This window comes from Carlito syrichta, unplaced genomic scaffold, assembly GCF_000164805.1.
Source record: "Carlito syrichta isolate Samal-C Ts95f unplaced genomic scaffold, Tarsius_syrichta-2.0.1 Scaffold303331, whole genome shotgun sequence".
Classification (NCBI taxonomy): Eukaryota; Metazoa; Chordata; class Mammalia; order Primates; family Tarsiidae; genus Carlito; species Carlito syrichta.
In genome coordinates this window covers 1,308,425-1,325,217 of record NW_007247427.1, presented here as the reverse complement: position 1 = coordinate 1,325,217, position 16,793 = coordinate 1,308,425, and the positions used below count along the sequence as shown (strand labels likewise).

At 35.8% G+C, this 16,793-nt stretch overlaps 1 protein-coding gene across 1 annotated transcript in view; it reads left to right on the top strand.

Annotated features, from left to right (window-relative positions):
* Positions 1–6,498, top strand: part of UBXN2B (UBX domain protein 2B) — a 30,158-nt gene extending 23,660 nt beyond the window's left edge. The window contains exons 7-8 of the mRNA XM_008058405.2: positions 2,139–2,300; positions 3,274–6,498. Coding sequence (XP_008056596.1) covers positions 2,139–2,300; positions 3,274–3,436 — 325 coding nt within the window. The 3' untranslated portion in view covers positions 3,437–6,498. The remainder of the gene's footprint in view (positions 1–2,138; positions 2,301–3,273) is intronic.
* Positions 6,499–16,793: the final 10,295 nt, after the last annotated feature.

Below are 16,793 nucleotides of genomic sequence, written 5' to 3'. Positions count from 1 at the left end.
AGTTAATGTAACTTTTTAAGATGGTTTGTTTATACCACACTACCAACTTGTCCACTACATATCTCTGAGGCTGAACATATCTTTTAATCTCAGTTCTTTTATGATTAAATGATGTGACTGTTCTAAATTATGATGAAAGTGCATCATTTCCAGCTCTTAAATGTCTATTCCATATACATAATTTCATTTTAACATACATACCTTTTATTTTAAAACCACATGAAAGATCTTTTCTTACCTAGTTTCCCTACCTTATGCTTTATTTTTATGTATTGAGAAGTGGCCTGCCTGGTCAGAATCTACTTTAAACAGAAAGCAGTGGATTACAGAAATAGCATGAGCCGGTTTTAGGTCCTGGAAAGAGCCCCAAATAAATGTCCGCTTGCTCATTTATCAACAGATAACTTCCTTCCAGGGTTATTGTTAGGATAATAATTATAATGCTACTAGCCAACTTGTCAGTAGCGCCAGCTATATAAAAGCATTGTTTGAAGTTCATTTACTAATTTAATTTTTATAACAATGCTACTGTTGTCTCTGAGGCACAGTAAGGATAAGTGACTTGCCCAAGGGTCATATATCTAATAAACGGTGGAGTCAGGATTGAAACCAGATAATCTGGCTCCAGAATCCATGCTGTGAACCATTAGACAATACTGCCTCCACACAGGGTGACGTAAATGGGTGAATCATGGAGGTGGTGATAATGATGGCAATAATGTTATACCTGGCCATATGTGAGGCAGAAGAGGGCCTCTGCATTCGGTTTCCTGTGTCCCTTTCCTTGGATTTCCACCTCCCATCCCCCACCTTGTGTAGGGGACACCAGACTGACACAGTAAACTCGCTTGGCAGTGCATCTGTTCAAGCCCTCAATTCCAAACTTGAAAATAAATTTTTCTTTATTATAAGTCATCATTTTCTCCTTTTTCAGGTCTTTCACATATATATTCTTAAATTGATTCTAAATCTATGTCAGGAAGTAGCTAAAGAAAGGAGAAGTGTTAGCAATAAGTACTGGTTAATTTTGTCACTTAACCATGATAACCGTGAACTCCAGGAAAGAAACTTTTTGAATGGGAGTAAGAGTTCTTATGAATTAAGTTTACATTGGACTGAAACCCAAATACTCATAGAACTTTTATGCTAATACATTTGGAGATACATTTATTTTTTTAAAAGAAAATAATTTCTAGGGAGCCATCAGAATCTCTGTATTCAAGAGAATAAACATCAAGACTATCAAAGAATCCCTTAAGATACCTAAGAGAGTGTTAACATTTTGTGTCTGTAAAGAATTCGCCTGAATTTGTTTTAATCTTTTAACCAAAGAAGCACTCTATTTTGGACGGTCACTTTTGGATTATAATGACTGATCATTCAGATGAAAGATACTAAGAAACAATTAGTAATGAAGAACAAATGTTCTGTCAAATAAACTTTATTATAAATGGACTACCATCAATAAAATTTTATTCCTTACTAATACTTAGGAGTTATTTCTCTTTTGCAAAGCAGTAACTACTTAAATCAGATGTTTTAAAGTAATATTCGCCACATTTAAATTAGGTAAAAAGTGTAGTGCTCATAATATGTGCAAAAATAATGGGCTCCTGTTAAAACACTGTGTTCTAGATGCTATATCAAGGGCTTACTGGTATAATATACTTTCGTGACATAGTATTATTCCCCTCATTTTATAAATGATATAACTGGCGTTCAAAGAGAATTAACTTACCCAAGTTTACGCAGTTGACAAAGCTGGGATTTGAAACCAAGTTTATCTGTGCTTTTGGTCATTCTTTGACATCAACCAAGTTGCTCAGATTTCTAACTAAAGAAACTTGGGTTAAACAGTCTGAAGTTTTAAAGAGGTAAAGGAGGAAAGGATGCAAAGTTAGGCTTTTTGAGAGAGATTAGATGCACTAAGAACCATAGGATCAAAACTAATTGTAATATAACGAAAGAAGTTGAAGAAGTATAGGACACTAAAGAAGCCATGATCTTGCTAGTCCAGAAGTCATATGAGGGTTCACTTGAGAATCAGCTATAGAGCGAAGTGTTTATCTGCTGTCTTCAGTTTGTCATGTCTTACGTATTCAGATTTGTATTCTAATTCTTTAATTCTTCTTTCTTAGTCTTACACCTGAAATAGTCAGTACACCTTCCTCACCAGAAGAGGAGGATAAATCAATACTTAATGCAGTTGTTCTTATTGATGATTCAGTGCCCACAACAAAAATTCAAATCAGATTAGCAGATGGAAGTCGTTTGATACAAAAATTCAACAGTACACACAGGTAAGCTTTACCAGCAAAGTGTCTGGTTGGCTATTATATGCTAAATTACTTATCTAAGTAAAATTTTATGTAATTTAAGTAATGATTTACTTTAGATTTGTATTTGAAATAAGTTTTGACGGAGGAAAAAAATCTTCAAAAGGGTGATAGCTGTGCATGAGAAATGAAATGCATGGTATTCAAGTAATCTCTGTAAATCATGAAAATGCTAATGCAAATTCGGATATCACATAAAAATAAAGAGCTGTAGTTTGCATTGTTGCTAAAACCTTATGAAGTGGAATCAGATTTAACTTAATATGGTAAAACCTTATTTGGACTTTACTCATTTAAAGATATGTGATAACTCTGATTGGGATTAATTTTCTGTATAGCAGATTCTTCATTATATAAATGTTTAGTATAAAAAAAGTTTGTGTTGTTGTCAAGTTCCTCAAATAAACTTTTAAATATCCCTTTCACATCATTTGTCCGTGGACATTTGTTGTGCTCATAAGGTAATTATTTGTATTTATTGGTTCATTGAAGCAGAACCTTAAAGGATACATTTATGATCTTAGTTACTATGTATATATAAGAGTACTTAGTAAAATTATTCTTAGAACTTAACACACATTTTGTAGTTTTAGATTCACCTGGCTCCGGGCCAATCATAGTTACCTTTTTCTGGGTCATATGTTGCCAACACATTTTGTACACTGAAAAAAATAAAACCTGTACTTTTAGTATAACAATATTGCTATGCTTATTTTATTCATAACTCACCTGAATATTGTTTCTGTTTTACAGTAAAAGTAAATGTTAAGTATACTCTAAAGTTTATCCTTTCATTGAAATAATATATATTAAGATTATAACACCTTTACATAACAGTTACAATTGTGTGACTTTTGTTATAATCTACTTGTAGCTATAAGCTTACATGAAAATACGGTTTTTTGTATCACAAATAGTTTTTATCTTATTTCTTCAGGATCCTGGATGTTCGAGACTTTATTATACAGTCTCGTCCTGAATTTGCAACTCTTGACTTTATTCTTGTGACTTCATTTCCAAATAAAGAGCTAACAGATGAAAGCCTGACACTACAAGAAGCAGATATTCTTAACACTGTGATACTCCAGCAACTAAAATAATATTGCTCCTATCCATGCAGTAGCATGTGGGAATAGATAATGTGCCATATTAATAAGAAAAATAACTTCCAGTATTAAAAACAACCAAATTATTTTTATTATTTTTACAGATAAATTTTTGTTTTATTGTTATTCAGTCTTCCAGCCTTAGTATAAATGAATTTGAACTAGGAGTAGATCTTAAAATAAGTGTGTTCTAGTTTTTAGCTTTGAGGCTGGTTTATGTTGACAATTTTTAAATAACTAGGCAAACCAATTTGTTACATGCTCGGTGTTAATGTGACAATATTCGTTTGCAGAAAAAAGGAACAAAACCCCTTTTTGATACATACATTTGGTTAAATTTGCACTAAAGTTTCTTGATGCAGCATTGACCAGCAGCCAATAAGAAATCTTTTGATCTTTGATGAAAATTTTTCTTTAATATATATGGAAAAGTAAATCGATCATCCAATAATTATATTTCTCCTGTTAGAATTTTACACATCTTTTCTACTTACTGATTTAGCTATATTACTCGTATCAACAAATAAAGTTTGGCCTTGTATTTTATAGAACTGTGACCATCATAAACTAGAAACAAAAAGACAATTCTTGAGAAAATATGTTAAATAGCACTTTAAAATTCAGTAATTACTGTTCTTCACAGAGCTTGCCTTGGTCAGATTCATTTATTCATTTAACACATTTTTCTAGGGGATCCACTATGTACACTAAACACTATTCTAAGTGCTCAACTCAGAATGCATTCTCCAAAACAAACTGTATAAAAATACAGGAATGTAAATTCTGTCAGACTAAAGCTAAAGATTTACCAGCATAAATATTTACATTTCTGTTGGAGTCCTAAATGAGTTAGACTACATCAGGAGTGATAGAAAAGCTTTCCCTTCTTCCCAGACACCATGTTACCTTTGTTACCTCTTCTGACTGATTAGTTTTCCATTCCTGCCACAGTAAAGTCCAAAATTTGTGATGTAAAATAACAGACTTATTATCTTACAATTCTGTAGGTTAGAAGTTCATCATGTGTTTCACTGTGCTAAGGTCAGTTTGCTGGCAGGGCTGCATTCCTTTCAGGGAGGCTCTAGGGGAGAATCATTTCCTTGCCATTTGAGCTTCTCAGGGCCACCTCCATTACTTGGTTTGTGGCCCTCTTCTTGTGTCTCAAAAGCCCATATACCATCACATTTTTCTGATAGCAGCCAAGAGAGATTCTCTGCTTTTAAGGACTTGTGATAAAATTGAGTCCACTGGATACTGTAAGATTATCACCTCATCTTAAGATTCATAGTAACCTTAATCACATCTGCAAAAGTCCCTTTTAACATTTAGGGTTACTTACAGGCTTAAGAATTAAGATATGAACATTTTAAGTGGATGTTACTTCTCCTGCCTACCACAGCCCACCCTGTTCCAAAGATTTGCATCCTTCCCTAATAAATTTTACCACATTCTAAGGTGCTCAAAAGTCTTAACCCATGATGGCATCAGTTCAAAGTCCACAATCTTTTCTGACTTTCACCAACTCATAAGTTTGAAATCTCATTATTTAAATCATCTATTTTAAGTATAGAAGAGAATCTGGGAATTATTCCTGAGGCATAATTCCTCTTCATCTATGCATTTGTGAACCTGAAAAACAAGTTATGTATACCCAAATAGGATAGCAGGACAGACATAGAATAACATACACATTCCTGTTCAAAAGCAGAAAATGGAATGGGAAAACAAGGAACCACCAGTGCCAATCAAGTTACAAATCCAGCCAAGCAAACTTCATTAGATTTCAAGGCCTGGGATCAATCTTCCTTGGCTCACAGCTCAGTTTTCTGGGCTTGTGACTCTGTCTCTGAATGGTCTTTCCTCTTTTCCAACAGACAGTTTGCAGCTGAGTCATCTTATCATCTTGTTTCCTTCTTTAGTTTCATATTCTCTATACCTTTAATTAACAGTGGCAGTGTTTCTGCTGACATATCAAGAAACTTGTGGGTCTTCTGTGTATGTCACAGGAATCCATTTCATCAGGCAGGAAGTTCCTCACCTGTCTTTCCTGTATAATGTCTACTTTTGACTTTTTCTGAAACAGAAGGGATCTATGATTCATACCCTTAAGTATCTTCACAGAGTCTTATGTGAATAGGTAAGACCTTTTGATCTTTCTGAGGTATCTGCAAAAGATTGTACGGCCACACTCATGTCTCTCTCTAGAACAGGCTTCTGACTGTGACTCTTAGTGTCTTTTGCCATTTGGGGAGGCTGAGAATTTCCTGAATCATCAGCATCATATAATAGTTATTCCCTCAATTTTTCTACCTCCTTTCACATTTTACTGTAATCAGGAAGAAAACAGCAGGCCATACCTTTCTCGATTTACTTGCAAATATCTTTAGCTAAATAATAATTTTAACACTTATAAATTCTGCTTTCTAATAACTGCAGGACACTACTATTCAAGTAGATTCTTTGCCATTGTGTGACAAGGATCTCTTACAGTTTTCCAGTGATACATTCCTTACTTTCCTTAAAGCTCCCAGTGGCAGACCTTTAATGTTATTTCTTCCAACAGTCTGTTGATTACATTTAGATATTCTCTATGGCAATTTAGATACTCTACCACTCTCCTTCCTTTCTTCAAGCCCTTGCTAACGTTAACACTTTAGATTTCTACCTACAATCTAAGGCAATCTGCACTCTTACTGTCATGCTCTTCACAATTCTTTCAGCTTCTACTCACTGCCTGACTCCAGAGCCACTCTCCGTCTTTAGGTATTTGTTTCAGCAGCACCCACTTCCAAGGATCCAGAAGTCTTTTATGCCTACTCACTGCCAGACTTGAATGTGCTGCTAGTAGATTTGGAATTCACCTTTCTCAAAGGTCACTAGTTCTTCAAGGAGGTGCTAGAGGCTTTAATACTAGGAGTACTAACAGAACTGCCACAGGATAGAAGTGTTGATCCCACCACTGCAGAGGATTTTTTTGTGTCATAACATAGCGGAAGATTATTCTTTTTTCTTTTCTTTTTTCCGAGTTGGAGTCTTACTCTGTCACTCAGACTGGAGTGCAGTGGCTGCTCCCAGCCACTGCATCCTCCATCTGCCGGGCTCCAGCGATCCTTCCGCCTCAGCCTTCCAAGTAGCTGGAACTACAGGCACACGCTACCACGCCCAGCTAATTTTTGATTTATTGTATAGATGGGGTCTCGCCAAGTTGCCCAGGCGGGTTTTGAACCCACGGACTCGGGCAATCCACTCACCTCGGCCTCCCAAAGTGCTGGGATTATAGGCTGAGCCACCAAGCCTGGCCTGGAAGATTATTCTTAAGTCATCTTCAAAATAGGAAGCCCTGCTCCTTTCTACTTACTGAACAAGTTAGTTAATACATATATATATAACAATCCCAATTCAAGAGGTAAACTACATTTCCATGGGGCAAAAATCATCTCCCTAAGGAAATGGGTTTCTTGAAAGAATTTTTTTTTTTTTAGTCGGAGCCTCATTCTCTGTAGCCCAGGCTGGAGTGCAGTGGCATGCTACTCACGGCCACCACAGCCTTGACCTGGTAGGCTCAGGTGATCCTTCTGCCTCAGCCTTACAAATAACTGGAACTACAGGCACGTGCCACCACACCTGGCTAATTTATTGTAGAGATGAGGTCTCGCCAAGTTGCCCAGGCTGGTCTCGAACATGTGGGCTCAGGCAATCCTCTCACCTCGGCCTCCCAAACTGCTGGGATTATAGGCATGAACCCACCATGCCTGGCCAAAAGAAATATTTTAAATAAAAGGGCATTGTTCTGTTTTGGATTAACAAAACAGGAAAAATACTTATTTTTTTGAGTCAGGGTCTCAAACTGACTCCCAGGCTGGAGTGCAGTGGCACTATCATGGCTCACCACAGCCTCGACCTCCTGGACTCAGGCGATCCTCCCATCTCAGCTCCCTAAGTAGTTGGGACTACAGATGTGCATCACCACATCTGGCTAATTTTTAAAAAATTTTTTATAGAGGTGTGGTATCACTATGTTGCCCAGGCTGGTCTTGAATTCCTGGGCTCAAGTAGTCCTCTTGCCTTGGCCTCTCAAATTGCTGGGGTGACAAGTGTGAGCCACAGCACCCAGCCAAAACAGGAAAAATAACCAAACCTTATAAAATTATTTGAAGTTTCCTTATTGTGTTTATCAGTTGAGTGCCTATAGACGCACATACAAAAACAACTGCCATTTTTGTATATAATAGTCTTCCAAAGTACAGAGATTTACATTAGGAGAATTAAACTACAGGAGGAATAAACAGTACTTTTATATGTGCTACATAGTGTTTTGCATCATTGAGAGTCATTTTTTTGAATTATTTTTACGACTGTCGTCATCGTAACTTAACATTTATAGTCACCTCAGAAAAGATTGTCACAATATACAATCAGACTACTATGTTTGAGGTCAGTCATTCTGCATGATGTATGTAATCAAAAAGTTTTAAGTGTCTGCTTATCAATAAAGAATTTTCACTGAAACTTGTTGAAAAGGTTTTTCAAGATTTATTTGATGTTTAGTTATTATTTGAGTGGCTGAATAGATTACTTTCAACATGAGTAAGGTGGTTTAACTTCTCTTGATGTACCTTTTTTGGGGGGCAAGGAAGGAACTGAGTTGTAGCATATTGTCTCAATTTCCCATTACTGTTTCTGTATTCTACCCAAATAAAAACATCAGGTTCTTCTTAACTTTGCCACAATGAATTTCTGAAAACTTGCTGTGATATGCATTGTTATAAAGTGCATCGTGTTTGCCCCTTAAAATTCTGAGTCTCTCATCAGTGATGGAAATTAATATGTATGTGGCCACTGCTGACATAAAGGCTAAGAAATCATTTATGTAATCCTCTAGAAAGTTTTTAATTAAAGTATCTTCTAATTCCAGTTAAATGGGTTATAAAAGGAGTCCTAATGCACATGTATAAAAATGTGTATTTATGTGCGTGGTTTTGAACACACCAAAATGAAAATGGCTTGTGTGGCCTAGAACTGATAGCCAGCTGTGATCCATTTATCAGATGAATAGTTTTTCCTCTTTGGAATTTATAACTATGACTTGGGGCTCTTGGGGAGGGGGGAAGAAAAAGAAAAGAATAAAATGCTCCCTTAAAGTTTTAACTTGATGACTTGTTTTCTTGTAGATAAATGTTTCTATCTGAAGCAGACATTCAGAATCATTCTGCTGCTACCATAAAATTTACTTTGAGTACTGTAGTTGATTTCTTGTGACTTCATTGGCACAATTCTAAGTGCAGCCACTCAAAGGAAAGCTGCAGGGAAAGAATAGTAGTAAGTCATTGTTTTTTTTTTTAATGTATCACAACATTCTTAAATTCTTTGGAGGACCTTATAAACAACTCAGTGTGGACTTGAAGACAACACATAATTACCTATACAATACTTTTTCTGTTGGCTTATTGAATCAAGACGCGCATGTGTGTGTGTGTGTGTGAGACAGAATTAGGTAACATTAAAAGAGGGCTAAAAATGAAATTATCTTTTCTGTCCTTTTCCTCCAGTTTACATTGGCTTGGAAGTACAGTTTAAAATGGTTTATAGTTAGTGTTGATGTTTAGGCCAGTACCTTGTCTCACTTTATCCCTGGGGATAGAAGAGTATTTAAGATGAGTTTATGTCCCTTTTCTTTTCTACCTTTGTATCGATTTTTGTTTTTATTTTTCTTATCTACTTAGTGTGTCTTTCAATATGCTTTTTAGAACTTTCTAATTAACAATTATTTTTTGTAATGAATAAAAATGTCATTGTGTCTGTATTTGACGTCTTCCCCATTTTAGTCTTCATTTTTATATTTGTGGAAAAAAAGACTTGTTTCTTCAAAAGTTTTACCATTTTTATCCTGGGACCAGGAATAATAAAAGCTATAATTTTTAATTCTCTGAAAATCTATGTTGATTAAAAAGTAGCAACTATAAATACTACAGATAATAGACCATCTGTAGACTTGAAAGTGAAAGCATGGGCTAATTAAATACAAGTAGAGGTTCTGCTAATAGTAGCCTGGAAATTGAGCATAGGAGGTAGTAAGATAAAGTAACATACAAAGAAAAAAAGGTTCATTCTTCTACAAGTCAATACCAGGTTCAACATTCCATGGAATAAGGTGGTCATTTTTATTAATATAGTAAAATTCTATGCAAATACCATGTTTTATATATGTGTTTATAGGATACATAATAGGTACTAGGAGCACCCTCCCCTTGAAAACTTATTAAAAATAATATTTATAATGTGAGTAGAGACTTGTGTTTAGGATATTGGGTACAGAGGTGTTCATAACAACTCAAATCTGACTTTATAGTCAGTATCAAGCATGTGGATGATGTATTTGCAGTAAGGAGTACGTATTTTAGGGATAACTACTCGAATGTATCACTCATTAAAGGCCTAAGAGCAGAGTCATATATTTGCAGGCAGCACGTTACAGTAAATGATGCACCATTTGTAATTCTGATCTCAGCTTAATAATCGTAGCTTCTGTGGAGGCTTTTCCTTGATGGCTCACTGTCAAGTCGTCACTTGTCTCTCTCAGTCATTCTACCCTATTTAGCATAGCATCAGCAATACCTGATCTTTTGTTAATTTGTTTGACTTACTAACATTGCCCTTCCCATCTGCCCAACTCTCCACTTTGTATCCCTAGAGCCTAAAACTGTATCTTAATAAGTAATAAATCAATGAATGAAGAAGAAAACCCTCTGTACTTTGGGAGAATAGGATTAATGTTTTAAGAATGAGAGATTCAGAAGAGTGCCAACAAAGTTGATGCTGATGATAGAAAATATTTGTACGTTTTGATTGTTTTTCTGTTTTTGGCTACACCTGCTGGAATGGGATGATTGGGCTTTAAAGGGAGAAAAAAGTTCTAGAAGAAAGACAACTTTGGTTCATTTCTGGGCATGGTAGTGTCTGTAGCTTTAAGTGAGGTGTCCTTGGTTGTTCCCATGGTAGATTTGAAGTGCAAAAGGCCAAGGGATACCTGCATGAGGAACTAGCAATGTGTGAAGTTCCTAGGATTTTATGAATCCCAATAGTCATAAATTCTCACTTAATTTTCCATAAAATTCTAGAAGTTTGGAGATAAGGAAGAACGCTGTGCTATGAAGACATAATAGAAGCCTGTTAAGTCTTATTGGATTACTCAGAAGCAACCAAAAATTTGCTGGTCACTTGTCATGTAATCTGTTTGCTTACGGTATGATTTTCTTACAGGTTTTATATATAATACAGGCTATATAATGCAAGACTGTATAATAGTCATTCAGTTTATTTTATTAAATTTGCATTATTTAACATTTTCAGTCATTGATGTTTTATTTTAGAATAGAATATCTCCCACCATCCATTTATTTGTTACTTGACTATTGCCACTCAGAAAATGCAAAAGAGAAGTTAATAAGATTTTATTACAGTAAATTGGGAGTGTGCTAAAATATATGTAATAACTTTCTAAATTAAAAAATGGCTGAAAATTGGATGATACTAGAGGCTTTAATTATGTGGCACTCATCTGAAATCAAACCGGTTCAAGTCACTGTTGACTTTGGCTACACACTCAATTTGGCTGAACTTATAAAGAAAATCCTCACTTGTTATATATTGTTCTTGTTCTCCAAATTAATTTAATTATGCAATCTTCCATGCAAGCAAAGGCGACAGAAATGACCGGGAGTTACAGATTTCCAAACAACCTTTATAAACAGACAAGGATATCTGCAAACATGCATGAGTTTCGGTGTTCTTCTTGGAGCTGTTTTTTGGGTAGAAAGTGATATTATGGAACTCTCTTAACTTGGAACTATTAAGTACACTTTTATGTATGTTAAAATACTCAATGACTACTTAATTTCCATAGGTTTCTTTTTCTTTTTACTTATTAAAAAATGGCACTAAAGAGACCAGGAGTTCTCTCTTTGAAGAGAAACTACTTTTAACACATGACTGTACCCACGGGAATCTCAGTTCTTTTGCTTTAGATATGATGAAAATTGCAGCAAGGCATGGTTGGTCTCCAGGTCATGTTTGTGCCTCAGTGGCATCGTGCTATATGTTAATTTGATCTGACCTCCTCAGATGCAAAGAACCACTGGGTGATTCACAAACTGTATTTTTTTTCTTTCTCTACATTAGTCTTTAAATTAAGAAGACCGGCCTTAATTTAATCTATTAATGAAAGTAACAAAATTATAATAGATATTTACATTTTTAGAAGTGCTTAAATTTAGGACTTGCACTTTTGATTTAAAATTGCAAATCGGTCCTTTAATTCCATTTTTACAGATGATTTGCCAATCAAAGCTTAAGATTTTGCTTATGTAAGTATATGCAAAATCATGTTTGCTTCCTCATTATTCTTCCTGCTATAAGCAATAGTCAATTCTTTTACTCGTATATATGCTAAAATATCTAAAAATCTTCATACTATATGTATGTGGGGTGGGGGCAGTGGTGGTGGTTTTTTTGTTTTGTTCATATACCTCGAAATCTCCAACCAACACAAACTTTCATTCCCATTTTTATTTCTCCTCCTGCTTTCTTCTTGGATTTTCTTTTCTCTTTCTTCCCCATATTCTTCTACATATTACTTCTAGAACTTTCTGACTCACTGGGAACTCTCCTTGGAAGATTAAGTTCTCCACCTTAGCGTGTCAGGAGAAGAGCCACGTGGAAGTGGGGACTAGACAGGGCAGACAGCACATCAACTCCAATGACTCTTACTCGAGGGTGAGGAGATCAAAGCTGTATAACAGACATCGCTTGTATCAAGAACATCTTCGCATAAAAAGTTACATTCATATTAGTGCCAATTCAACTGCCAAATAAAATGTTTGTTGAGTGATTCTCTACGGAGTCCCTTTGAGTGATTTGATTACAAAAATAAATTTACACTCAACACTTGGGCCGTCAAATTTGTAAATGGAGATATATCTATAAATACCAACAGTTAAAATCCTTAACAAACATAAATCCTGAAGTATCTCTCTGACACTATTGCGTGAGTTTGTGTAGCTTTTCCCCTCTATATTTTATTTCACAAGAACCCCGGGAGATAAACAATAAATACCATCATCATTTTCATGGGTAAAAGTTAAGTGACGTGAAGAATAACGTGAGTAGAGATGAAGTCAGTGTCTCCTTATGCTTGACATAGTTCAGTTTCAGAGTCCTACAGTTTTGGGTAACAGGTGTTCTGATTTTTTTAATAGTAATCAGCAGGGTATTAGGATACTCATTTTATGGATTATTGTAAAAAGGTTAAGTAGTTTTTAGCAAATATGGTGAGTATTCAACATATTAAGTAGTTTTTAGCATATTAATTTCCTGAAGGACATTCAGCAAGTATGATATTTCTTGGTTTCACAGCCAAAACCATCTTCAGATGAAATGTTAATTTATGAAGATTTGGCAATTCTTGGTTGCATTTAGCTGTCTTGCATGCAGTGTTCTAATGTATTTCAATGTTGTGTTATACTTTTTCTCAACGTTTGCTGTTTTCATTTTGTTTTTCAAACCTATCATCTAGAATGATGTTGAAAATAATCAAGAGTACTTGAAAGGCTCTGGCACTAATTCTATAAATATAATTAATGTCTTTTTTAAAACTGGAGATAGGTATGTCAAGTTTTTACATGAATTTAGTGCAAGAATCTGATATTCTTATTCACATGTAAGCCAGAAAAGACAGGCGATTATTACATCAGATGCCATTGCTTGGCAGCAATTAGAAATATAAAAAGTACTATCACTTATTACAATTTCACTTCTTTCATGAAATGACTTGAATCTTATACAACAACCCAGGATATAAGGCCAAGGAAGAACTACGTTGCCACCACATTTCCACTTATGTATGGGGAAGGAGTCACATCAGGTAACGGTGAAGAAATTTTTTTTCCCCAATATATCATCGTCTGGCAATAAAAACTTGAGGCCACAGACCCTGTTAATCTTTACAAGTAAGATCAAGGTGCTACTGATAGTAAAACAACTTTTTACGGTAGTTACCTTTTTGACGAGTTAACATTAGGTCATCAGGATGTGGGAATGGGGTTACTTATTCTCATCGCCACCAGGGGGAGAGGAAATCCTGGGAAAGAACTTACATCACTATCTTTCCTTTAGCTGTGTTAATAAAGTGACGAGGTGATCAAAGTTACTTGTTAAAATAAGAATAAGAAATTACCCAGACATCAGTATCATTTAGCAGTTCTTTCTGTAATGAACTGCAGTACAGATTTTAAAAATGCTTGGCTAAATATCAATAGCATGTTCTGAAATATAGTACTGGTAATGTCAAACTGTAAAAATATTGATAGTTCGGTGTAGTAAGCCTTGAGTTCTTTGTAGTGTAGTATTGACCATTAAACATTACCCAGATGTTCATTTGAGTGTATTACTCCCTGATCATGCTCCCTGGACAGCATTTTAAATGCCCACTGGGTGCTTCAATTCTCTCAATAATATATCTCCATTGGAAAGTACTGCCATAACATTTAGTCTTCCCCCTCACCCTTTTTTTTTTTAACCCATGCCATATCCCCTCCTGTTTTCTATGACAAAATTCTGATCTTTCATATTTCAACTCTTGGTTCTTTCCTACCTTTGCAATCGTAGTAAGTTCTACTCTGATCTTTACTCTTCCCTCTTCAAAAATGTTGCTGCAACTTTACAACCATCAACTCCACTAACAGGAACATGAGTGGCAGAATTGCAAAATGAAAATGGAAAGAATTGGCACGAGAGTTGGACGTCTGAAACTCCTCGTCATGCCTTTACCACCAACTCCGAAAGTCCCAATTTCCCCATCTCAAGAATGAGGAAGTGACAACATGGTCCTTCCATTATAGCCATTATGAAGACAATAAGGAGATTCCTCAAAAGATTAAAAAGAGAACCAGCATATGATCCAGCAGTTCCACTTCTGGGTGTATATTCAAAGAAAAGAAAATCACTGTTTCAAAGAGCTATCCACACTTCCATGTTTATTGCAGCATTATTCACAAATCGCCAAGATAAGGAACTAACCTAAGTGTTCTACAATGGATGAATGGACCAAGAACTGTGGTATGTAGTCAACAGAGAAGTATTTATCCTTGAAAAATAGGAGGAAATCCTGCTGTTTGTGATAACATGGAAAAACCTGAAGGACAATATGGTAAGTGAGAAGCCACACACAGAAAGACATACTACATGATCTTACTAACAAGTTGAGTCTTTCTTTCAAAGGTTAAACTCAAAGTAACAGAATAATGATTACCAGGGGGAGGGAGTAGGGAAAAGAGATATTGACCAGTAGTACAAACTTACAGTTGTAAAATGAGTAAGTTCTGGAGACCTAATGTACAATATGATGATTAAAGTCAATATTAACAAATCGCATCCCTAAAGTGTGCTGAAACAGTAGATCTCAACTGTTCTCACCGCCAAAAAGTATGTGAGGTGATAGATATATTAATTACCTTGGTTGTAGTAATCATTTCACAATGTATACTTATATCCAAACATCACACTGTACATTTCAAATATGTATAATTTGTAGCTGGTTGTGGTGGCTCACTCTTGTAATCCCAGCACTTTGGGAGGCTTAGACAGGAGGATTCATTGAGGCCAGGAGTTTGAGACCAGCCTGAACAAAATAACAAGACCTTGTCTCTACTAAAAAAAAGAAGAAAAAAATAGCTGGGCATGGTGATGTGTGCCTGTAGTCCCAGCTACTCAGGAGGCTGAAGTGGAAGGATTGCCTCAGCCCAAGAGGTAGAGGCTGCTGTAAATACTGATTGTGCCACTGCACTACAGCCTCCAACCTGATAGAGTGAGATCTGGACTCAAGAAATAGATAAATAATTATATATAATTATAGATGTGTATATATATATATACAGATACACAATTTTTGTCGACCTCAAAGCTGTTAGAAAAAAAAGGACTTAATTCTGATTCTGTTTCACAAAATTAAATCCTGACCAACAACGTGCCTAAAGATGTCATGATGAGTTTAAAATTGAACAAATGATACAACTCAACGAAAAGCAATAAGTCAATTTAGGGAAGATTACTGTGTTGTTTATTCTCCCATTGGGTTGATTTTCTGGTAAGAGAATTTGAGAATTCTTATTGAAAACATTTTCAGTCTAGTAAGATCTGTGGGATAGCTGGCAAAGGGTCATATTAATAGATTAAAGTCAATGAAAACGTTGTAGGACTATTGCAATTTTTCTAGGCCTAATGTTTAACAGCATTTTGAAGAAAGCATGTAAGAGACTAACAACACAAACCTACTCAACAAAAACTATGATGTATGATGACTTCAGAGAACACTATTCAGTCACTTAAAAATGTCTAGCAGCCTGTAATCCCGCACCTTTGGGAGGCTGAGGTGAGTGGATGGCCTGAGCCCGCGGGTTTGAGACCCGCCTGGGGAACTTGGCAAGACTTCATCTCTACAATAAACCAAAAATTAGCCGGGTGTGGTAGCGTGTGCCTGTAGTTCCTGCTACTTGGAAGGCTGAGGTGCAAGGATCGCTGGAGCCCAGCAGGTCAAGGCTGCGGTGGCCGGGAGCAACCACTGCACTACAGTCTGGGCGACAGAGTGAGACTCCAACTCAAAGAAAAAAAAAAAATGTCTAGCAGAATATTTAATCATGTGGGAAAAATGTATGATAAGAACAAAGTCAAGCTAAAAAACAGTGTAGTTTAAAAACCAATGCTTACCATTTCAAGCCCAGATTTTGGTCTTTAATATCATTCCTCACTAAAAGTAATAAGGGCTCCTTGAAGAAATGGCTGATCCAGATTTTGGACAGAGATGCACAAGGTGAGCCCATGTTATCTTGTGATCAAAAGCAAGGAAACTGTTAAAGACCAATAAGGTAATATCAAAAGGTCACAAAAACCAGAGTGATGCAGGTTCCAATGGCTGAATTTGCCACCATTGATTCTTGACTACAGGTGACTGAAACTCATTAAGTCTACTAAATTCATTATGATTCTCAAATAAGTCGTAAAACTTTTTTGTCACCATTTGAGATGGTCATTAAGCCAATTCCTTACTTTGAAAGTTGGTAAGAAGAAGAAAGCATAATGCATTTGTTCTGCCTTTTCAGTGAGGTCTGTATTTCAGTAACCAGTAGCAAAAAGCACCTGGCCCCAAACCAAGTGAGGTAAGGACCAGGAGAGGCCCAGACCTCACCTGCATGAAGCCTACTTGTATAGTTAATCCTGACTTGTACCCTACATCTCTAAATAAAATAAATGAAATGAAATAAAGACTTTATTATGATGTTCTTTGGACCTTATCTAAAGA